At 45.4% G+C, this 23,988-nt stretch overlaps 1 protein-coding gene across 3 annotated transcripts in view; it reads right to left on the bottom strand.

The window, feature by feature from the left end:
- CRB2 (crumbs cell polarity complex component 2) overlaps window positions 1–23,988 on the bottom strand; it is a 229,814-nt gene that overhangs the window by 180,679 nt on the left and 25,147 nt on the right. For all 3 annotated transcript variants that reach the window (XM_077283531.1, XM_077283530.1, XM_077283532.1), the window contains exon 2: window positions 11,677–12,345. In XM_077283531.1, coding sequence (XP_077139646.1) covers window positions 11,677–12,345 — 669 coding nt within the window. The remainder of the gene's footprint in view (window positions 1–11,676; window positions 12,346–23,988) is intronic.

Here is a 23,988-nt window from a genome sequence, read left to right as displayed (position 1 = left end):
CTATTTTCATACTACGTTTGTCATTTCATCTAAAATCACCGCCAATATATGTGGGGGCCTCTGTCTGCCTATCGGGGAAATTTCTCTAGAGGTGAGCCAGGACTATATTTTCCTCTGCCAGGATTAGTTAGTCCTCCGGCCGGCGCTGGGCGTCTAGGGATAAAAACGTAGGCAACGCTACCCGGCTACTGTTAGTTGTGCGGCAGGTTTAGTTCATGGTCAGTTTAGTTTCCATCCTTCCAAGAGCTAGTACTTATGTTTGCTGGGCTATGTTCTCTTGCCATTGAGAACCATAACAGCCCTGCCTGCGCGGGGCCTGGTGAGTGGTGGGGTCCTTGCGGGCCCGGTCCTTGACCGCCAGGTCTTTCTGATGGTAGGCCTCCAGTCCGGCCTGGTACGCCTTTTTCTCTCCCTTCCACTGCTGTTCCAGCTGGGCCCGGTATTCCTCCCAGCTCAGGGCCTGCACCATCTCCCCTTCCCGTGTCTTCACCCCGGGGAACCCCATGAGGTCGGATCCTGGGTTCACCCAGCGGCATACCATGCGCTCCGCACGGGTCTCACATGACAGGGTGGTTGGCGCGATCGGGGCCTTCAGGCGGTGTTCCATGCCCGTGGCCTCCTCCCAGGGTAACAGGCGTTGGAGTCTATGGGTCCCAGGGAGAGGGGGTGCCGCAACAGGGCCTATTAACAAGTCTTCCGCCGGCGGGACAGGGTCGACGGACTCACCAGCCGATGCAGGCTTCTCCTCCGCGGCGGGTTCCGCTAACGGTGTCGGCGAGGGCCTCAGCATTAACTCCGGTAGCGGTACAAGATCCGTTGTCAGAGGACTTCCTTCCGGCGCTACCTGGTGCGGAGCCTGGGCCTCTGTGTTCAGCTGAAGGAGCTGGTGAATCAGGTCTCCCATCTCAGCCTGCAAAAGATCAGCGTTGTCTGTGGAGTAGTGGCTGCAGTACTCATCCGGGTAGTTGGGGGAGACTTCTGCTTCCATCCCACATTCGGGTTCTGAGCTGCTGGCCATGGCGTCCTCCACGTGAGTCGCTTCCTGGTTCTTTTCCCGCTCTCTCCTTCGTGGGCGGTTTCGTTTTCTCTGTCTCCGCCCTCCATTGAGGATTAGGAGGCGGATTTCTGCTGCTGACGGACACGTCCTCACGGTGCAGAAATATTTAGACTGGGCGGCCATTGTCGTTCGCGCTCTCCAGCTTGTCTACGCCCAGTCCACGCCCCTCTTCTTCTCCTGCACTGTAATGGTGGCAGTTTTGGCGGGGACTTTTGGCGGCAAGTGGCAATCCACAGTCTTTGCAATAAAGTACAGTCCAAGCACAATAAATCACAGTTCCAAGGCACACATGACCTGATTCCTCAGGCTTAAGTAGATCCTATTCGTGACGCCAAATTGTAGCGCCCCCACTGCTGCAGGGCCGAGGGGCACCCGGTACCGGGCCTCTGAGTCTCTGCTCTGGGGTTGTCACGGTGGCTAGACCCGGTCCGTGACCCTGCTGAGGGGCGTACAGTGATAGATGTAGATAGTGGTGGTGGTGCGGTGCAGTAAATAACGAGGACACCAGGTTGCAGTCTCTTTACCTCTTTACTGAAGGTCTCTGGGTCCTCAGTCCGGAATACGGTTCACCAGGCTGCGCAAGTCCGGCCGGTCCGATGGCACCTCCAGAGTTCTCCTTGCAGGTGGAAATCTGTGCCTTCCTGCTAGCGCTATGTGTTGTGGTCCTCCCCTGCTGTGCTTACGGGATAGTCCCCACAACTGTTGTGTCTGTTTCTCGTGTTCCCTCACAACAACTCGATTAGATGATGTTCTGCTAATCCTCCGTCCCTCCCGGTGTTATGGTTGGGACGCACCCATATGACGGCTAGGCTCGGAGCTCTTCCGGGACCCTAGAGTCGCCCCTCTCCACAGGTTGCCCCCCAAGTCTGCATAGGTGATTTAGGTGAGACAGCCCGCCTGTGACTGACTGTCCTGCCGTTGGTTTGAAGTATTGCTTGGAGCTAGATATATGAATACTTCCTCGGCATTCCAGCCGCCGGTTGTGCGCCTCAGTAGGATGTTGCCTCGGTCTTACAGCACGACTCCTACTGGTATTCTCCTTCTTGCTTTGATCTCGTTTCTCACTCAGCACAATATATCTCGCTTCTGATCCTTTCTTAGGGCACCGCCGCTATGCTGAGCAGGCACGGTCCCGTGACGTTCTTTCTTGTTGCCAGGCCTCTGTCAGGGTCCCAAACCTGACAGGGACCCTACCGAATCTTCCCCACAACACCCCCTGCCACAAGGTGTTGCCTGGTTCCAACCCAGTCAGCTTTCTAAACTAACTTCCTGCCTGACCCCCAGTTTACCCACACGGTGAGGAGTGGCCTAATAAATAGCACCCTTAGCTCCCCCTGGAGGCCCGACTGTGAAATGTATTGGTGTATGTGATACCTGGTCAGATGAACTCCTTCAGTGCCAACAGACGTACCATAGCCCCCCTTAGCGGCGGAGCCACAGTAATGCAACGACCAGGACTCTGGGGCGCTGCACTCCCCCCCGGTTAAATCCAGTACTCCGGGACTGGGAAGAAAACAACAATACATGTCAGCAAAAAGACATACAATTTTTGTGAGTGCAATAACAATAAGCATATTTGAACAGAGCTTCCCTTTATGGGAGGTGAGGACACTTAAACGTTACAAACATGGTTAAATACTTTTCTTACCCAACCGGGTATTCTACTAAGTGCAAAATTTTAAACATTAATTCAACATTGCCTTTAAGGATGTACACTCTGAATCCACTAAAGACCTTCTTATAACACATTATAAGGCTTAAGCAACTGTGCTACATTCTCCTACTTTATGTCTGCAGGACCGCCTGTCCAGACCTACTGCCTCTCCTTTCTATTACAGGACCGCTCCTTTCAGCCCGAGCCTTCTGTCCTTCCACTACTATACACAGTATAGAACATGTTTTTCCTTCAGTTGGAGATTACTGAGCCATCCCTATATGGCTCCTAAGAGGACTCACCACTAACCCCTACGGGTTCACTTCCTGTCCTCATCCTTCTATTAACATTATTGAACATTTCCTACAATTAACTAATTGGTTACATTTAACTTTCACATATCAACATTATTACTTCTTCTTTCAAAGCATCATCATTCCTTAAGTGCTATCGATGAACATCCCCTTTAAGAGGGGACCAAGTCTCTATGAGGTAGTGCAACTTTTCAAGCTGCAAGTCCGTATGCAGCAAGGACTCCAGTACAAGTTCCAATAACCGTATCTTTGCAAAGAGTCCGTCTTTTATATAAAACCAGTAGAGAGCACCTTTAAGAAGGTGCAACTATGTACAAGGAGTTTGTATCATGCATTGTTCATGATTCAGCAGTTTCTTAGTAATGGAACAAAAGGTAGAAAACAAACCACAAAGCAGAAACAGTAGGGATCCCGGGTCAACAAAGGGATCCCTTTAAGAGTTAACCCTGGACGGGTTTTAGCGGCAATGTAGCAGCAAAAACAAACAGTTTGAGGAACTATTTACAATCATTAAAGCATTCTTGTTTACTCGAACCACTCAGGAGGCAGCACCGGCGGAGGCAACCCCCTTGGGTATTGCGAGCCGCCCGGTACTGCATAAGGGGGTCTGTTGTCCCATCTGGGGGTCTGTGTACCCACAGTCTTCAGCTCTGGAGCAGCACGGGCATCACCCACCGGTAGAGGTGCCTCCTTGGCGACGAGGGTGGTGGAGGTGACAATGCTGCATGTCGTGGTCTTGACCATAGTGCATGTAGGGGTGTCCTCGGTGATCCTGGCAATGACCACGGGCTGACCACAAGGGGACACCTTTGCTACAGGAGTTAGCTTCACTGGCACGTTAACCGGGGATATCACAAGGCCCGGCCTTTTGCGGACATTCAGGGCAAACCACCCTTTTTCCCCAAAGTGCCTGGTGTACGAGACTTCATTCCCTGGGTAGAGATCCCGGTCTGGGTGGCCCTCTCTGAGATGTGACTCAACATCCCTTCGGTTTAAAAACACCTCCGCATACAGGCCCGGCTCTTTAATGAAGCCCCAGCCTCCGCGGAGCTGGAAGGTGGTGATGATGCCCTGCCTGCGCGGGGCCTGGTGAGTGGTGGGGTCCTTGCGGGCCTGGTCCTTGACCGCCAGGTCTTTCTGATGGTAGGCCTCCAGTCCGGCCTGGTACGCCTTTTTCTCTCCCTTCCACTGCTGTTCCAGCTGGGCCCGGTATTCCTCCCAGCTCAGGGCCTGCACCATCTCCCCTTCCCGTGTCTTCACCCCGGGGAACCCCATGAGGTCGGATCCTGCGTTCACCCAGCGGCATACCATGCGCTCCGCACGGGTCTCACATGACAGGGTGTTTGGCGCGATCGGGGCCTTCAGGCGGTGTTCCATGCCCGTGGCCTCCTCCCAGGGTAACAGGCGTTGGAGTCTATGGGTCCCAGGGAGAGGGGGTGCCGCAACAGGGCCTATTAACAAGTCTTCCGCCGGCGGGACAGGGTCGACGGACTCACCAGCCGATGCAGGCTTCTCCTCCGCGGCGGGTTCCGCTAACGGTGTCGGCGAGGGCCTCAGCATTAACTCCGGTAGCGGTACAAGATCCGTTGTCAGAGGACTTCCTTCCGGCGCTACCTGGTGCGGAGCCTGGGCCTCCGTGTTCAGCTGAAGGAGCTGGTGAATCAGGTCTCCCATCTCAGCCTGCAAAAGATCAGCGTTGTCTGTGGAGTAGTGGCTGCAGTACTCATCCGGGTAGTTGGGGGAGACTTCTGCTTCCATCCCACATTCGGGTTCTGAGCTGCTGGCCATGGCGTCCTCCACGTGAGTCGCTTCCTGGTTCTTTTCCCGCTCTCTCCTTCGTGGGCGGTTTCGTTTTCTCTGTCTCCGCCCTCCATTGAGGATTAGGAGGCGGATTTCTGCTGCTGACGGACACGTCCTCACGGTGCAGAAATATTTAGACTGGGCGGCCATTGTCGTTCGCGCTCTCCAGCTTGTCTACGCCCAGTCCACGCCCCTCTTCTTCTCCTGCACTGTAATGGTGGCAGTTTTGGCGGGGACTTTTGGCGGCAAGTGGCAATCCACAGTCTTTGCAATAAAGTACAGTCCAAGCACAATAAATCACAGTTCCAAGGCACACATGACCTGATTCCTCAGGCTTAAGTAGATCTTGTTCGTGACGCCAAATTGTAGCGCCCCCACTGCTGCAGGGCCGAGGGGCACCCGGTACCGGGCCTCTGAGTCTCTGCTCTGGGGTTGTCACGGTGGCTAGACCCGGTCCGTGACCCTGCTGAGGGGCGTACAGTGATAGATGTAGATAGTGGTGGTGGTGCGGTGCAGTAAATAACGAGGACACCAGGTTGCAGTCTCTTTACCTCTTTACTGAAGGTCTCTGGGTCCTCAGTCCGGAATACGGTTCACCAGGCTGCGCAAGTCCGGCCGGTCCGATGGCACCTCCAGAGTTCTCCTTGCAGGTGGAAATCTGTGCCTTCCTGCTAGCGCTATGTGTTGTGGTCCTCCCCTGCTGTGCTTACGGGATAGTCCCCACAACTGTTGTGTCTGTTTCTCGTGTTCCCTCACAACAACTCGATTAGATGATGTTCTGCTAATCCTCCGTCCCTCCCGGTGTTATGGTTGGGACGCACCCATATGACGGCTAGGCTCGGAGCTCTTCCGGGACCCTAGAGTCGCCCCTCTCCACAGGTTGCCCCCCAAGTCTGCATAGGTGATTTAGGTGAGACAGCCCGCCTGTGACTGACTGTCCTGCCGTTGGTTTGAAGTATTGCTTGGAGCTAGATATATGAATACTTCCTCGGCGTTCCAGCCGCCGGTTGTGCGCCTCAGTAGGATGTTGCCTCGGTCTTACAGCACGACTCCTACTGGTATTCTCCTTCTTGCTTTGATCTCGTTTCTCACTCAGCACAATATATCTCGCTTCTGATCCTTTCTTAGGGCACCGCCGCTATGCTGAGCAGGCACGGTCCCGTGACGTTCTTTCTTGTTGCCAGGCCTCTGTCAGGGTCCCAAACCTGACAGGGACCCTACCGAATCTTCCCCACAACACCCCCTGCCACAAGGTGTTGCCTGGTTCCAACCCAGTCAGCTTTCTGAAGTAACTTCCTGCCTGACCCCCAGTTAACCCACACGGTGAGGAGTGGCCTAATAAATAGCACCCTTAGCTCCCCCTGGAGGCCCGACTGTGAAATGTATTGGTGTATGTGATACCTGGTCAGATGAACTCCTTCAGTGCCAACAGACGTACCATAGCCCCCCTTAGCGGCGGAGCCACAGTACTGCAACGACCAGGACTCTGGGGCGCTGCAGACACACGGTCCGTGAAAACACGCTGACATGTGCAGAGACACATTGATTTTAATGTGTCTACGTGTGTCAGTGTCTCCAGTACGTGAGAAAACTGTCACCACACGTACCAGAGCCACTGACGTGTGAAACAGGCCTGAGTCAGTCAGCTTAGGTATAGTCCAAGAGGAATGACTGGCAGGGCTCACGATATGTCGTGCTAAGGAAGTAAGAAATACGAAGTGTTGTGCCATCCACATGTTACAACCTGATGAACTTGAACTGATTAGTAAATGTTTGCTTGTTGCAATGAACTTGGTGTCCTCCAAGTTGTGTGCGGCGGGTCCTGAAGATGGAGGCCTGGAGACAGCGGAGGCCTGTGGCCTACATGTGATTGTGATGCACCCCACACCTGACAGCACACTGGGACTGGGACACTGTTTTCCTGTAAAGTGCCAGAGTGTAACCGTACAACAGCTCGGTCATGACTACCATTATTGTCCATTTTACACAGCACTCAGGTCCCAGAGACTAGATCATTAACCCCTTAATCTCATTGGACGTACTATCCCGTCGAGGTGACCTGGGACTTATTTCCCAGTGACATGATAGTACGTCCAGCGCGATCAGCCGCTCTCACGGGGGAAGCATGGCCAGTTGTCAGCTGACATCGCAGCTGACATCCGGCACTATGTGCCAGGAGTGGTCACAGACCGCTCCTTGCACATTAACCCCCGGAACACTGCGATCAAAGATGATCGCAGCGTTCCGGCAGCATAGGGAAGCATCGCGCAGGGAGGGGGCTCCCCGCGTGCTTCCTTGAGACCCTCGGAGCAACGCGATGTGATCGCGTTGCTCCGAGGGTCTCCTACCTACTCCTCCCTGCAGGCTCGGATCCAAAATGGCCACGGGGGGCCTTCCGGGTCCTGCAGGGAGGTGGCTTACCAGCACCTGCTCAGAGAAGCCTCCCTGCAGTGCCTGTCACAGTGCATTGCAAAGTGTCAGATCAGCGATCTGTCACTATAGTGTGATGTATCCCCTGGGGCAATGTTAAAAAGTAAATAAAATAATACTTACATGTGTGTAAAAAAAAAAAAAAAAAAAAAAAAAAACTAAATAAAGAAAAAACAATATTGTTCCAATAAATATATTTCTTTATCTAAATAATAAAAAAAACCAATAAAGGTACACATATTTAGTATCGCCGCATCCGTAATGACCCGATCTATAAAACTGTCCCACTAGTTAACCCCTTCAGTGAACACCGTAAAATAAATAAATAAATAAGGCAAAAAAAGACGCTTTATTATCATACCGCCAAACAAAAAGTGGAATAAAACGCGATCAAAAGCATGGATATAAATAACCATGGTACCACTGAAAACGTCATCTTGTCCCGCAAAAAAAAAAGCCACCATACAGTGTCATCAACGAAAAACTAAAAAAGTTATAGTCCTCAGAATAAAACGATGCAAAAATAATTATTTTTTATATAAAATAGTTTTTATCATGTAAAAGCGCCAAAACATAAAAAAGATATAAATGAGGTATCACTGTAATCGTTCTGAGCCGAAGAATAAAACTGCTTTACCAATATTATCAAACGTGGAACGGTATAACCCCCCCCCCAAAAGAAAATCATGAATAGTTGGTTTTTGTTCATTCTACCTCACAAAAATCAGAATAAAAAGCGTTCAAAAAATGTCACGTGCCCGAAAATGGTACCAATAAAAACGTCAACTCGTCCCGCAAAAAACAAGACCTCACATGACTCTGTTGACCAAAATATGGAAAAATTATAGCTCTCAAAATGAGGAGACGCAAAAACTATTTTTTGCAACAAAAAGCGTCTTTTAGTGTGTGACGGCTGCCAATCATAAAAATCCGCTAAAACACCCGCTATAAAAGTAAATCAAACCCCCCTTCATCACCCACTTAGTTAGGGAAAAATAATAAAATTGTTAAAAATTTATTTATTTCCATTTTCCCATTAGGGTTAGGGTTGGGGCTAAATTGAGGGTTGGGGCCAAAGTTAGGGTTGGGGTTAGGATTGTGGCTAAAGTTAGGGTTAGGGTTGTGGCTAAAGTTAGGTTTAGGGTTGGGGCTAAAGTTAGGGTTTGGATTACATTTACAGTTGGGATTAGGGTTAGGGGTGTGGTTAGGGTTATGGTTGGGATTAGGGTTAGGGGTGTGTTTGAGTTAGGGTTTCAGTTAGAATTGGGGGTTTCCACTGTTTAGGCACATCAGGGGCTCTCCAAATCCGATCTCAATTCCAGCCAATTCTGCGTTGAAAAAGTAAAACAGGGTTCCTTCCCTTCCGAGCTCTCCCATGCGCCCAAACAGGGGTTTACCCCAACATATGAGGTATCAGCGTACTCAGGACAAATTGGACAACAACTTTTGGGGTCCAATTCCTCCCGTTACCCTTGGGAAAATACTAAAACGAGGGCTAAAAAATAATTTTGGGGGAAAAAAAAGGATTTTTTATTTTCACGGCTGTCACGGCGCCACTTCTTGCCGCAGTGCCTGCTGCTGTATCTGCCGCTCTCTCCTCTGCTCGCCAACATACTTACCCGTCCCGGCGCGCTCCTGCGGTGTGCGCACACCTTCTGGTCACTTCTCCTCCAGACTCGCTGCCGGTCCCTGGCCCTCGTCGGGTGTGCATGCGCACCTCTCTCTCCAACTCCTTCTGTGCACACGCACTTCCTCTCTCTGGTCTGCCGACACTCCGTTCCTCCACTCTATGACTCTGGAGGATCCTGACCCGGAAGTCCGGCAGCACTCGGTCTATTTAAGATGACTCCTTCCTCTGCTCCATGCCTGATTGTCATTTGCCTTTTCATGTGACCCAGGTCCCTCCTTGCCCTGTGCCTCTGCCATAGCCAGTCTGCCCTGTGTCTCCGCCACAGCCAGTCTGTCCTGTGTCTCCACCATAGCCAGTCTGCCCTGTGTCTCCGCCATAGCCAGTCTGTCCGGTGTCTCCGCCATAGCCAGTCTGCCCTGTGCCTCCGCCATAGCCAGTCTGCCCTTTGCCTCTGCCATAGTCTGGCTGTCCTGTGTCCCCGCTCTACCCTGCTTGCTCTGTGTCTTCTCTTTACCCTTCTGGTCCAGCTTCTTTCCCCCTCCTACTTTCTGTCCCCGGGTATCAGCTTCTGCGGCAATAGTCTACCTCGGGCATGCCCCTAATGCTCCCTGTATTGGGGGTGGTCCACCAGGTCAACTCACCCTTGGGAGGTTCGCTGTCGTGGATCTATGGGTTCACTTTGGGAGTTCCAGAAGATCTTACAGTTATAAACTGTAGTGAAACACTTGGGGGTGCAAAGTTCACACAACACATCTAGATAAGTTCCTTGGGGGGTCTAGCTTCCAATATGGGGTCACTTGTGGGGGGTTTCTACTGTTTAGGTACATCAGGGGCTCTGCAAATGCAATGTGGTGCCTGCAGACCATTCCATCTAAGTCTGCATTCCAAACGGAGCTCCGACTGCTGCGACCCATAACCGTTTACTCCCATTAAGTGACACAAACAAATTATCAAAATTGAATACTTTTATTGGGAAATATAAGCATAAAAATTTCCATCTTTTAACTTTGGGTAAAATATTTGGTCGCAGCTTATAAAACAGGCAATATCTGCCAACAAATTTGGGTGTAGGGAGATTAACTGCCTTCCGGACTCCCGGGCAGGTATCTTCACCACCAACAAAACTCCACCCTTCCGCAGCTGCAACTGAAACAAACCATAACAAAAGGGGAGGGAGGGTGGGAAACAGGTCCGGGTCCAGGGATCGGATGTGCTATCAGCACTTCCGGGCGCCAGGAGCAGAGGATAAGCCCCACCCCCTCTGCGGGGAGTTAACCCCATATCCCATTTTGGCCTCACTAAATGGGAGATCTGCTTTTAACACAGGGGAAGGCGCAGCAGTCAGGGGACAGCGGCGTAAGCCGCAGTGTCCCAAATTCCCTTCCGAGCTCTGCCATGCACCCAAACGGTGGTTTCCCCCCCACATATGGGGTATCAGCGTACTCAGGACAAATTGGACAACAACTTTTGGGGTCCAATTTTTCCTGTTACCCTTGGGTGGGAAAATACAAAACTGCGGGCTAAAAAATAATTTTTGTGAAAAATTTTTTTTTATTATTTTCACGGCTCTGCATTATAAACTGTAGTGAAACACTTGGGGGTGCAAAGTTCTTACAACACATCTAGATAAGTTCCTTGGGGGGTCTAGTTTCCAATATGGGGTCACTTGGGTGGGAGGTTTCAATGTTTAGGTACATCAGAGGCTCTCCAAACGGCGACATGGCGTCCTATCTCAATTCCAGTCAATTTTGCATTGAAAAGTTAAACGGTGCTCCTTCCCTTCCGAGCTCTGCCATGCGCCCAAACAGTGGTTTACCCCACATATGGGGTATTGGCATACTCAGGACAAATTGTACAACAACATTTGGGGTCCAATTTCTCCTGATACCCTTGGTAAAATAAAACAAATTGAAGCTGAAGTAAATTTTGTGTGAAAAAAAGTTAAATGTTCATTTTTTTTTTTAAACATTCCAAAAATTCCTGTGAAACACCTGAAGGGTTAATAAACTTCTTGAATGTGGTTTTGAGCACCTTGAGGGGTCCAGGTTTTAGAATGGTGTCAAACGTGGTTATTTTCTATCATATAGACCCCTCAAAGTGACTTCAAATGTGATGTGGTTCCTTAAAAAAAAAATGGTGTTGTAAAAATGAGAAATTGCTGGTCAACTTTTAACCCTTAACTCCCTAACAAACAAAAAAAATTTGTTCCAAAATTGTGCTGATGTAAAGTAGACATGTGGGAAATGTTACTTATTAAGTATTTTGTGTGACATATCTCTGTGATTTAAGGGCATAAAAATTAAAATTTGGAAAATTGCAAAATTTTTCAAACTTTTTGCCAAATTTCCATTTTTTTCACAAATAAACGCAGGTAATATCAAAGAAATTTTACCACGATCATGAATAACAATATGTCACGAGAAAACATTGTCAGAATCATCAGTGGTCAGAATTGTAAAAATTGGCCTGGTCATTAACGTGCAAACCACCCTTGGGGGTTAAGGGGTTACAGCAATGGCATAAACTAGCAATATGCCATCACTACGATGGAAATACCCTTCCACCTCAAGTACAGACAACTTGAAGTGCATAGACCCCAGTACAAAATCTCCAAAGGGGCCCTCAACAGTCACTTGAATTGGTCTTCTCATATGGCCCATTGTAGACTCTAGGACCCAAGTGGGATTGCAACCCCTGATTTGGGGGAGACATGGAGGGGGTCATATGTAATAACTAGCAGACATGGTATGGGCATAAAACACATGCAGTGATCGATATCTTGCATCCTTACCTGTGTAGCCGGCGGCACATTCACACATGTATCTATCCATTTGGTTGAGGCAGGAGCCATTGTTCTGGCACGGCTTGGACGCACACTCATTTATGTCTATTTCACAGTGATGTCCTTGGAAACCTGGCACACAGTAACAAAGGTATTTGTTCTCCTTGGTCACACAGATGGCATTATTCTGGCACGGGTTTGGTGCACACTCGTCTATGATCATTTCGCAGTGCTGCCCTGTATAGCCTGGACGACAATCACATGTGTAGCTGTCCATGTTCTCCACACACAGAGCGTTGTGGTCACAAGGGTTGGGTGTGCAGGGCGACACCTTATTCTGGCACTGTGGACCACTATATCCAGCTAGGCAACTGCATGTAAATGAGCCCACATCATCCGAGCACTGGGCATTTGGAAGGGCACACGGGTTAGTATCACACATAACGGTGCAATTAGATCCAAGTTGGCAGACACACTGGTAGTCTGGGTATCCCAAGATACTGAGACACATGTGGGCATTAGGGCAGTCATAAACTGTACATGCATTATATAATAGTCCACACTCTGGTCCGGTGAAGATCTGAGGCTCTGTGGGGCACAGACATATAAACCCACCAGATGTCTCCTGGCACGTTCCTCCATTCAGACAGGGGCTGGGTAGGCAGTGTTGTGTCAGGCCTGGAGAGCAAAGAAAGAAAATTAGTTATGCTGAGCAGATGTACTGCGAAACTGTATATCAAACCTGCAAGTCTTATATCCAGCCAAGACCTCAGCGTAACCATAGTCTTAGGAAGTAAATGAAGCAAGGTGGCATCTATTACAGGTGCCCTACATCACCTCCTCCAGTAGCCAATCTGTGGGGTCACCATTAATTTGAAGGTGTAGGAAGATGTGTACCCCTCCTCGCATATAAAGTGCCATGGAATAAATGGCGCTATAATAATAATAATAATAATGTGGTTTCTTTAAAAGAGTAACTAATCATTCTTACTTTTTTCTATTAATTATTTTTATTTCAAAATTTTATTGTGAAAATAAATTTATTGGGGGATTTATCTTCATTCCTGTAAAAAAATAAAAACTGCATGCAAGTGTCTTCTACACCTTTGCTTTTTCCCACTATATTTGTCTGCCTTTAGCTCTGTTGAGATCATAATGGGGGCCGTGTCCGTAAGCTGTGAGAAATATCGAGCAAACTTGATCTTTTATCACGGTCGTAAATACGACCCTCACGGCCATACGGGGCCGTAAAAATGGGCCGCAAAATCACGGCAAGTGTAAAAGCAGCCTTAGGGAACGGAGTGACAATAGAAAAGGTACAAATTAGTTCACTTTTTGCTGGGATACATAAGCATTTAATCAGTTTAAATAGGAATCTGTCATCAGAAAACGACATTCTTCAAAATAGGTTTTATGTTAATTGTATTTAAAAAAAAAAATACTCAATGTATTTTTTAACTTCAATTTTCTATAACACCATCTACATTAAAATCAGAAATTTGGGCTTATATTAGACTCCCATTTAGTGTTCTGTACAGATGACTATTCAGCACTCTCATTATCACCACAGACAGGGATGCAATGATCGGTAACAGCTCTATTTTCCTAAATCTTTATTTAATCATAACACAATAAAAATACAAATCCACACCAACATAGTATAAAATATCTTGATTAAATAAAGGCTTATGAAATTATTTTTTTTTAAACACTGGTTCTTATGTTTGCCAATTATTTATAGGTGAAATGTATATTTTTGAGTTTGCACCAGTTACTGCTTTATTTTATTCTTGTGCAATTCCCCTTTTCTCATATATTTTTACACAGTTTTTTGTTCTCTAGTGTGGTCTACTTAGCTCTATATGCACAGTAAGTATCACAGCTCACCTCCTTCACATAGATGTTACAGCTCACCTCATTCCCTACCTTCACACTGACTTGTACATTGATTAGAGCATGCACAGATTATACCTATTTACAAACAAATAGGGTCTACGTCAGTCTGTTGCTTCTAATGTCCACCTGCCCAACAGGTAACAGCTCCTTAAATTAACATTATTGGCTTTTTTGAGTGTTAAAATAAACCATGATATGAAAAGTAAAAAAACATTATAAAAAATAAAAAAGAACCCAATTTTTCAAAAACAGGTCATTTTTTTGATGACACGTTCACTTTAAAGAGGATCTGTCACAGTGTGAGAAGTGGATAGTTTTTTATATTATTTTATTCCTTCTGCTACCCTGAGTATTGTAGTTCTAGTTTCTTGTAAGTCTGCCAAATGCTTCCAGAGATACGAGCCTTTTCATTTGGTGCCAATTGTTCTGGTCTTTACTAAGGGTATGTGGCTGACAGGACCCTCAGGGGCGTGTCTTCAGACAGCTCTGTGTTATTACACTGTGAGTTATGCCCCCTATTATAGACCATAAAAATTTGCAATATGTAAAATAATAAGTATACAATGCTGTCGACCTCCAGGACAATAATTTTATTCTAGGCAGATTTCTAGTTCAGGATTCAATATAACTTTGGTGATAACCCTTACAGAAGACATAATGGGTCCACAAGACCTATAGGATCACATTTTCTTTAGGATTTTTTTAAATCTGAGAAACCTAATGAGAAACCCTTTCTTACATACATTACCTGCTACGTGACACTTTATACTTATAATGCAAAAAAAGTTAACAGTAATGATTTATACAATAGGTGAGAGAGAACGGAAGCACAAAGCGGCTAAATGAGGGTCATGCCGCACTAATAACCTGAAATATGAAAGGTCTTGGTCCTCTAGCAGCTTTTCCAGTTGAGGGTTTTGGTATGAGAGGGGGCACTGGGAATGCAGAAGCAATTAGTGCTGAGAGGGTACAGAGGCTCTGCTCAAGACAAAGCCGGGCGTTTACGGGAATTTACTCCCATTATGTGTCTAACAAGTGACCTCAGTCAATGGGCCGACTCCTGCAGCCTCCCGATGACATGGCTGAGATAATGCAAATCAAGAGGTAGAATGGCATTCCTTTCCCATTCACAAGGTAACTATTGTATTAGGGGGAGTCACAGAGTCACGATATGTCGCACTTGGCTTCGGGACGTCATGGCTTCCGGATTTAAAATCCGCTGCAAATTATTGAAGCAGCATTTTAGATGAAATGTATGATACGACAGGCAGATGCTGTGAAGAACATCTACAGCATAAAATAAATGGCATGTCAATGTCATGGCCATGTATTGGTCTGGCGTACGTTCGAAGTGCAGCAGCGTCAGAAAAAACGCAACCACATTCCACTTATCATTAGATGATGGGAAGAATGATGTAGTCTGTTACCGGATTGTGGTCAAAATTTCCTATGTTCTCTTCTTTTTGTACAGTCATGTACTATATCTAATATGTGCAACAAAGAAGTGACAAGAACTTTCCAAGTTAGGTCTGTAGTGTATACTCCAAGGCAGAGTTGTCAACTTCTTTTTCCTGAACAGCTTATCAAAAAATCATGGATAAACAATATTTTTTTTTATGTACACATTGGAAAACCATAATAAATCATTCTGAATATAAGGAGGAACATTCTCAGAGGAGCACTACGAGGCTTAAAAGTCTCCTCATCTTGGCATGTCAGGCTTGACATGTCACTCTCCGCAAGGAGAAACATTACCCCTTGGATCCTGGTCAGAGGCCTCTCACCCAGCTTAACCGGATCTCAGACTTTGCTCTGACAAAGGGCAATACCCCGAAACACAGTGTCTGTAAATTTAGATTTGGGTTTTGGCTTTTATCCTAAGTCATGTAGCAAGAGAGGGTTGATATTGCTTTTCAGGATTGCTATTTACAACAGGTATCACTAGAGTTCTAGTCCTCTTCCTCTTTGAAGAGACAATTAACTATAAGTGATACAAGCCTACAACCCATAATTTTGGTATGAGGACATTAGCTGCATTTACTGTAAACTGTAAAATGATAATTACAGTCAAAATTATCTATATACATTATTTCAGCCTCCAAAAATTATGAATACTTCAAAAAAATTTTGTTACGGAAAGGGAAATTTTTTTTCCCATTTTTATGGATTGTCCAGGAATTTCTGGAGAGTGGGCAACCTGGTATGTTCACACGGTATCTTTTACAGGTGGGTATGCTTTGTAACTCGCCTGAAAAAGCTGTAAAGAAACACTAAAATAATAAACATACTGTATCCATTTCTATGTAAAAACAATTCGCCTTCCACATCTTTAGTCTTTTCAACTTGTTATAACTGCTTTAGGTTTCTAAAGACATAATTGACCTAACCAATCTTCAGACGCCAGTTTATATGCATGCACACAAAAAAAAGAAAAGAAAAATAAACCCTGCAAAAAAGGACTGAAAAAAAAACACTAAAAGTGACGCTTCAGGAAAAACACCGCCAGCAATTTCCTGAAGCATCTTTGTTCTGAAAAACCCATTGGTTTCTAAAATGTTTTTGTGTCCATATGTAAGGAGATGGATATATTGCCTGAGTTTCCCCTTTGAAGAACAAGTGTGCTATTGTAATGTAAATTGTGCTATTTGTTAATGGTGTTAATGATGTGTGTGGTTTGACAACAGAGAAATTGAGAGTTAAATGTCTAGCACTAGCCCAGAGAGGAAGGGATAGAGACAGTTTCCTGTCAGAATGTCCCAAAGAGTTTAGAGTGCGTAGAAAGAGGACCTAACATCTGATGTGAGCGGTGCCGCTTGACGTGGGTGTCCTTAAAAAGAGGGGAGACCAAAACAGAGGATAGCTAGATCCTAGAGTAAGGAGACAGATAAGTGACCGAAAGAATAGTGATCGATCGGAGACGGGTCTTGAGTTAGGATGCTTAGCAGTACGCCCAGAGTTTATAACTCGCATAGGTAACGGGCCTAGGCGGGACAGGATACATGAGGCGAAGAGTATGTCCCGGGCGTGGGTTCCAGAGCGTCAGAGACAGAGAAGATAAGTACTGACCATACTGTGAATATAGTTCCCTACATGGGATAGAAGACGTGGAACCATAGGTTGAGACTAGGACTCTTGCTAACAGGAAAGTAGTACTGAGCTGGGCTGTGGTGAATTAGAGAGGAATGGTAAAGATAAAGGACAAGAGAGTAAAGAGGAAGGAATTTAAACAGTGTGTGTAAAACAGTGTTATCTACTATATATAATCCCCCCGAAGTTATCATTGAGTAAAAAGCTAATTTTTGACTGATGGTTTCCATCAGTGAACTATCAAAAATCTGGTCCTGGCCAACCAAAGTCATCAGTTACATGCGGCCTACACGAGCATAGAGCCCCAACAGCACAAGTCCACACACCCATCCAGGACCCCCACCTTCATGTAACATGCTTGGGCGCAAGAAACGAGTACCTCGCGCTACTGCTCCATGCCATGTTACACATACATTAAGAGTATGTGCATACTGATACTTTTTCCTGAATTTTTCCAGAGGACACTGAGCAAAAACTCTGAGTTTTTGAAAAGTTTTGGTGTATATGCGCTCAACATCCTTTTCAGGGGAATTCCACTTGGTACCCGCCTGAAAAAGCACATAAAAATGCTATAAAAGAAAACATATGCACAGCAACGTAAAACACGACTGACGTTCCGTCTTTTGTCATTTCTTTAAACTGTTCATGCTTTCAAAGTCGGGAAGTGGCTAAAAGAATTGACCTGTCCATTGTTTGGGTGGTTTGGAAGACGCTAGTTATTATCAATTTATTTAATTTTTTAAAAAAAGCCTCTATGATATATTGATGCTGATATTGTCCTAGTTATTCTTTTCTTTTTGTTGCATTTTTGTGAAAATTATTTAACCTTTCAATAAAAATTGAATTTTGAAAAAAAAAAAAAAAGCTAGCGGTAGAGGAGTCGCTGTAAAAATGACCAAGAGGAAGCTTGCTTAGAGGCTTCAATAAAAAGATATTTTCCTGAAGTGCCTTTGCCTTGAAAATTAGCGGGTTCACCAGCATTAAAAGACAAATAATGTGCACAAAGGCTTGGGGTAAGTTCACACTTACAATGCCTACAAGTAGTATTCAACCCCCTGCAGATTTAGCAGGTTTAATAAGATGCAAATAAGTTAGAGCCTTTAAACTTCAAACAAGAGCAGGATTTATCAGATGCATAAATCTTACAAACCAAAAAGTTTTGTTGCTCAGTTAAATTTTTATAAATTTTAAACATAAAAGTGTGGGTCAATAATTATTCAACCCCTAGGTTTAATATTTTGTGGACTAACCTTTGTTTGCAATTACAGCTAATAATCGTCTTTTATAAGACCTGATCAGGCCGGCACAGGTCTCTGGAGTTATCTTGGCCCACTCCTCCATACAGATCTTCTCCAAGTTATCTAGGTTCTTTGGGTGTCTCATGTGGACTTTAATCTTGAGCTCCTTCCACAAGTTTTCAATTGGGTTAAGGTCAGGAGACTGACTAGGCCACTGAAACACCTTGATTTTTTGCCTCTTGAACCAGGCCTTGGTTTTCTTGGCTGTGTGCTTTGGGTCGTTGTCTTGTTGGAAGATGAAATGACGACACATCTTAAGATCCTTGATGGAGGAGCGGAGGTTCTTGGCCAAAATCTCCAGGTAGGCCGTGCTATCCATCTTCCCATGGATGCGGACCAGATGGCCAGGCCCCTTGGCTGAGAAACAGCCCCACAGCATGATGCTGCCACCACCATGCTTGACTGTAGGGATGGTATTCTTGGGGTCGTATGCAGTGCCATCCAGTCTCCAAACGTCACGTGTGTGGTTGGCACCAAAGATCTCGATCTTGGTCTCATCAGACCAGAGAACATTGAACCAGTCAGTCTCAGAGTCCTCCAAGTGATCATGAGCAAACTGTAGACGAGCCTTGACATGACGCTTTGAAAGTAAAGGTACCTTACGGGCTCGTCTGGAACGGAGACCATTGCAGTGGAGTACGTTACTTATGGTATTGACTGAAACCAATGTCCCCACTGCCATGAGATCTTCCCGGAGCTCCTTCCTTGTTGTCCTTGGGTTAGCCTTGACTCTTCGGACAAGCCTGGCCTCGGCACGGGAGGAAACTTTCAAAGGCTGTCCAGGCCGTGGAAGGCTAACAGTAGTTCCATAAGCCTTCCACTTCCGGATGATGCTCCCAACAGTGGAGACAGGTAGGCCCAACTCCTTGGAAAGGGTTTTGTACCCCTTGCCAGCCTTGTGACCCTCCACGATCTTGTCTCTGATGGCCTTGGAATGCTCCTTTGTCTTTCCCATGTTGACCATGTATGAGTGCTGTTCCCAAGTTTGGGGAGGGTCTTAAATAGTCAGAAAAGGCTGGAAAAAGAGATAGTTAATCCAAACATGTGAAGCTCATTGTTCTTTGTGCCTGAACTACTTCTTAATACTTTAGGGGAACCAAACAGAATTCTGGTGGGTTGAGGGGTTGAATAATAAATAACCCTCTGAAAAGACTTTTCACAATTTAAAAAAAAAAAATAAACAAAAAAATAACATTCTTTTTTGCTGCAGTGCATTTCACACTTCCAGGCTGATCTACAGTCCAAATGTCACAATGCCAAGTTAATTCCAAATGTGTAAACCTGCTAAATCTGCAGGGGGTTGAATACTACTTGTAGGCACTGTAGCTGCAAAAACAAATAATAGAACACTTCAGGCATTTTCCTGAAGCATCTTCACTTGGAATAACGTGGCTGCTCTGTCAATGTTTTAAAAATGTCTTGAAACTTTCTGTGGGTACGTGTACAGCGCCAAAAACTACTCAACTAAATTGTATTACACAGGCCTCGTTTACCAAAACTGTCTACTAGTAAAATGGTCATTGTTGCCCATAGCAACCAATCAGAACTCAGCTTTCATTTTATAAACAGCTCTGGCAAAATGAAAGCTGCTCTGTGATTGGTTGCTATGGGCAAGGAAGCCAGATTTTCCTTTGTACAGTTTTTATTAACTCTGCCCTTCGGAGTTTTCTAATAAAAACAATTTCAGGAAACTCTCTTTCTATTGAAGAGATTTTAGAGGGGATTTTATTTTCCTAAAATGGTTCATAAAGCTTTTTTGGAACAGTTTGTTTTTCACTGTTGTGGTTTTTGCAGCCTTCTCATTGGACATTGTCTAGTTTGGAGCAAATTCCATCAGCAACCGCACCCAAGAAGCCACATGGATTTTCTTACATTTTTTTTACCCCTCACTAGTTGTTTATCAGAACCAGAAGTAGAGAAAAATGCTAAAAAAACCCCTCTCATGTAGAGCACCAGCGAGTCAATGGTTCTCCAAAGATAAATATTAATATTAATAACAGCAAAGAAAGTCAATAGAAATAAATAGGAAGAGTCTCTCATGCCTTTTTTTAGCAGACCTGCTCCAAAAAGCTCAATGTGCACATAGCCTAAAAATACGCTACCTCATCACCGCACAGAGCGGCATGGGCTCCATTTCATGCTATATGTATGGCGCTATGTAGTGTACATATGTCGTGTGATGGCTGACATAGGAGACGTATGGAGATGTGGTAAAACACTCTGCGTACAAAAGCAGATCACAATACGGCCTAATTTTCTACTCTAAGAACTGGGGTCTAAGGCCGGGGTCACACTAGACCGTAATACGGACGAGTGCTATGCGATAAAAAATCGCATAGCACTCGGCCCAATGTTAATCTATGGTGCAGCTCCCATGATCCGATATTTTCTCCACCGTATTTCGGATCCGAGGGAACTCGCAGCAGGCTGCGATTGTCAGCGTATCTCGGCCGAGACTCGCCAATGAAAGTCTATGGGTGCGAGAAAAAATCGGATTACACACGGACCATGCGTGTGCATTGCGAGAAATACGCAGCGCTGCTCTATAGAAAAGCCGGTAATTCAATTGCCGGCTTTGCATTTCTCCTTCACAAACCCGACAGGATATGAGACATGGTTTACATACAGTAAACCATCTCATATCCCCCTTTTTTTTGCATATTCCACACTACTAATGTTAGTAGTGTGTATGTGCAAAATTTGGCCGCTGTAGCTGCTCAAATAAAGGGTTAAATGGCGGAAAAAATTGGCGTGGGCTCCCGCGCAATTTTCTCCGCCAGAATGGTAAAGCCAGTGACTGAGGGCAGCTATTAATAGCCAGGAGAGGGTCCATGGTTATTGGCCCCCCCCTGGCTACAAACATCTGCCCCCAGCCACCCCAGAAAAGGCACATCCGGAAGATGCGCCTATTCTGGCACTTGGCCACTCTCTTCCCACTCCCTGTAGCGGTGGGATATGGGGTAATGAAGGGTTAATGCCACCTTGCTATTGTAAGGTGACATTAAGCCAGATTAATAATGGAGAGGCGTCAATTATGTCACCTATCCATTATTAATCCAATTGTTTGAAAGGGTTAAAAAACACACACACACATGATTAAAAAGTATTTTAATGAAATAAACACAGCGGTTGTTTTAATAATTTATTGCTCTCTCATTCCATTTTCAGACCCTCGCTTGGCAAAACAATAAACACACAAGATACATACCCTCTCTGATGAACTGTCACGTCCCACGAAGTAATCCATCTGAAGGGGTTAACTAATATTACAGGCAGAGCTGCGATAAACCACTCGCTCGTGCCTGTAATCCCCGGGTGCTGAAAGGAAAGCAGTGATCTATACTTACCTTCAGTCGCGGTGATGCGCCCCCTGGTGGATGTCCTCATATGACCTGGAGCGTGGGAAAAAGTTCCCAGGCTGCAGTTCATGAGAACATCCAGCAGGGGCGCATCACCGCGACTCAATGTAAGTATAGATCACTGCTTTCCTTTCAGCACCCGGGGATTACAGGCACGAGCGAGTGGTTTATCGCAGCTCTGCCTGTAATATTAGTTAACCCCTTCAGATGGATTACTTCGTGGGACGTGATCTGACATCAGAAGGTATGTATCTTGTGTGTTTATTATTTTGCCAAGTGAGGGCCTGGAAATGGATTGCGAGAACAATAAATTATTAAAACAACCGCTGTGTTTATTTCATTAAAATCCTTTTTAATCATGTGTGTGTGTGTTTTTTAACCCTTTCAAACAATTGGATTAATAATGGATAGGTGACATAATTGACGCCTCTCCATTATTAATCTGGCTTAATGTCACCTTCCAATAGCAAGGTGGCATTAACCCTTCATTACCCCATAGCCCACCGCTACAGGGAGTGGGAAGAGAGTGGCCAAGTGCCAGAATAGGCGCATCTTCCAGATGTGCCTTTTCTGGGGTGGCTGGGGGCAGATGTTTGTAGCCAGGGGGGGGCCAATAACCATGGACCCTCTCCTGGCTATTAATATCTGCCCTCAGTCACTGGCTTTACCATTCTGGCGGAGAAAATTGCGCGGGAGCCCACGCCAATTTTTTCCGCCATTTAACCCTTTATTTGAGCAGCTACAGCGGCCAAATTTTGCACATACACACTACTAACATTAGTAGTGTGGAATATGCAAAAAAAAGGGGGATATGAGATGGTTTACTGTATGTAAACCATGTCTCATATCCTGTCGGGTTTGTGAAGGAGAAATGCAAAGCCGGCAATTGAATTACCGGCTGTTCACAGATATCGCGCTGAATGAAATCTAAATACAGAATATATATATATGTGTCTCAATGACATATATATATATATATATATATATATATATATACTGTATATATGTTTTCCCGAACATTTGAGCACATAAATCCATTAGATGTCGGTTTTGCAAGCTTGCGAGAAAATCTCGGCATACGGATGCCATACGGATGTCACACTGATGTCACACGGATCATTTGATGCGAGGAAATCGCATCCTCGCACTGCACACGGATCACTGTTTTTGAAACATTTGTGCGATTCTCGGCCGTGAAAAACGGACCGTTTTTTTATACGTTAAGTGTGTCCCCGGCCTAAGGGGTATTGTTTCTCCTTATGGAGAGTGACATACCAGCTGGCTTGTCAAGGTAAGGAGGCTTATTTGCCGTACAATGCTGCTCTGGGAAATTAAATATGCAAATTGCCTCTTCTGAGAAAAAGAGGACTTAACTCTATAGCGCCACCTGTTGGAAGTAGCGATCCTACAAGTCACAATCAACCCTCTAACGAGTCGTGCAATATTACTTAGGATAAAAGCCAAATCAGTATCTCAATTCGCAGACACGGTGTTTCGGGCTGTTGGCCCTCGTCAGTGCGAAACATGAGAACTGATTTGGCTAGGTGAGAGGCTCTGGACTGGGGTCTAAGGGGTATCGTTTCTCCTTATGGAGAGTGACTTCCAACAGGTGGCGCTATAGAGTTAAGTCCTCTTTTTCTCAGAAGAGGCAATTTGCATACTCTAAGAACATAATTTTACTTATTTGCACCATGAGGGTCATTATAGACCCTGAAAAGGTCAGTGATCTGGGTGATCAATTTTCCTGGCCAGAAACTTTACAGTGAAACCTTATACAGAACTTAAAAGGACATATCCAGATTAACCATACAGCTTCAAAAGCCACTTGATGATTTGTAGAGCTTTTGATCCTTGGTGGAGTTTGTATCCATTTCTGTAAATTTTCTCCAGAGGAGAACTTTATCTTTTTTCTTCCTTGGTCTATAGGTTGACGACAACCTAATGTAGGAGCAGGTTACAATGAACTTGGTCATCAGCGACACATGAAAAAAACATTAAAAGGTGAAACAAAAGCAACAAGTGAAGAAAAAAGGTTTTGTAGTTCCTTTTGAATGTTGTTCTATCCCACATATTATTGTTGGGATGTTAAAGTCCCATAAAGAAGAGTGATAAAGTTCACCGAGCATTTAGGGCAACTATTAGGTCAAGTCAAATCAGGTCTGACAGTTTGCATGAAGGATAAAAAGGGATTGTGAAGTGAAGGAGATTGTCTTTCTCTGCTGTCACAGTCTATTATTTATCCCCTTTATGTAATCTTTAACATAAAAGGGAATCTGTCAGTAAGATCAACCCCTGCAAACCGCATATAAATGCATGCAGGCCTTAAAGCTAAATCTATCGACGCCTTTATATCTTCTATCCATTGCTACATTCCCAAGTAAACATGCAAATAATGGAGTAATGAATCCACCAAATAATAAAAGGAATCAATCTATTGATTCCAACAATTAACAATGTAAGACAGCACTTGCAAAATAGCAATATCATCAATATCATGACAGAGTTTTAATCAGAGACATACATGCAACACCAACAGTATAGCAGCTGGGTTCAAGTAAATTATTAGGTACCCATAAAGTGACAGTGCAATAGTATAGTCCATAAGGCCTGAGTAGTCATATCAGCATAGACATAGTACATCCCCCAAGTGAGGTATTTATATGTATATCTATCCATGACTG

This window comes from Ranitomeya variabilis, chromosome 2, assembly GCF_051348905.1.
Source record: "Ranitomeya variabilis isolate aRanVar5 chromosome 2, aRanVar5.hap1, whole genome shotgun sequence".
Lineage (NCBI taxonomy): Eukaryota > Metazoa > Chordata > Amphibia > Anura > Dendrobatidae > Ranitomeya > Ranitomeya variabilis.
The sequence above is the reverse complement of the archived record's forward strand: the minus strand, read 5'-3'. Positions and strand labels throughout refer to the sequence as shown.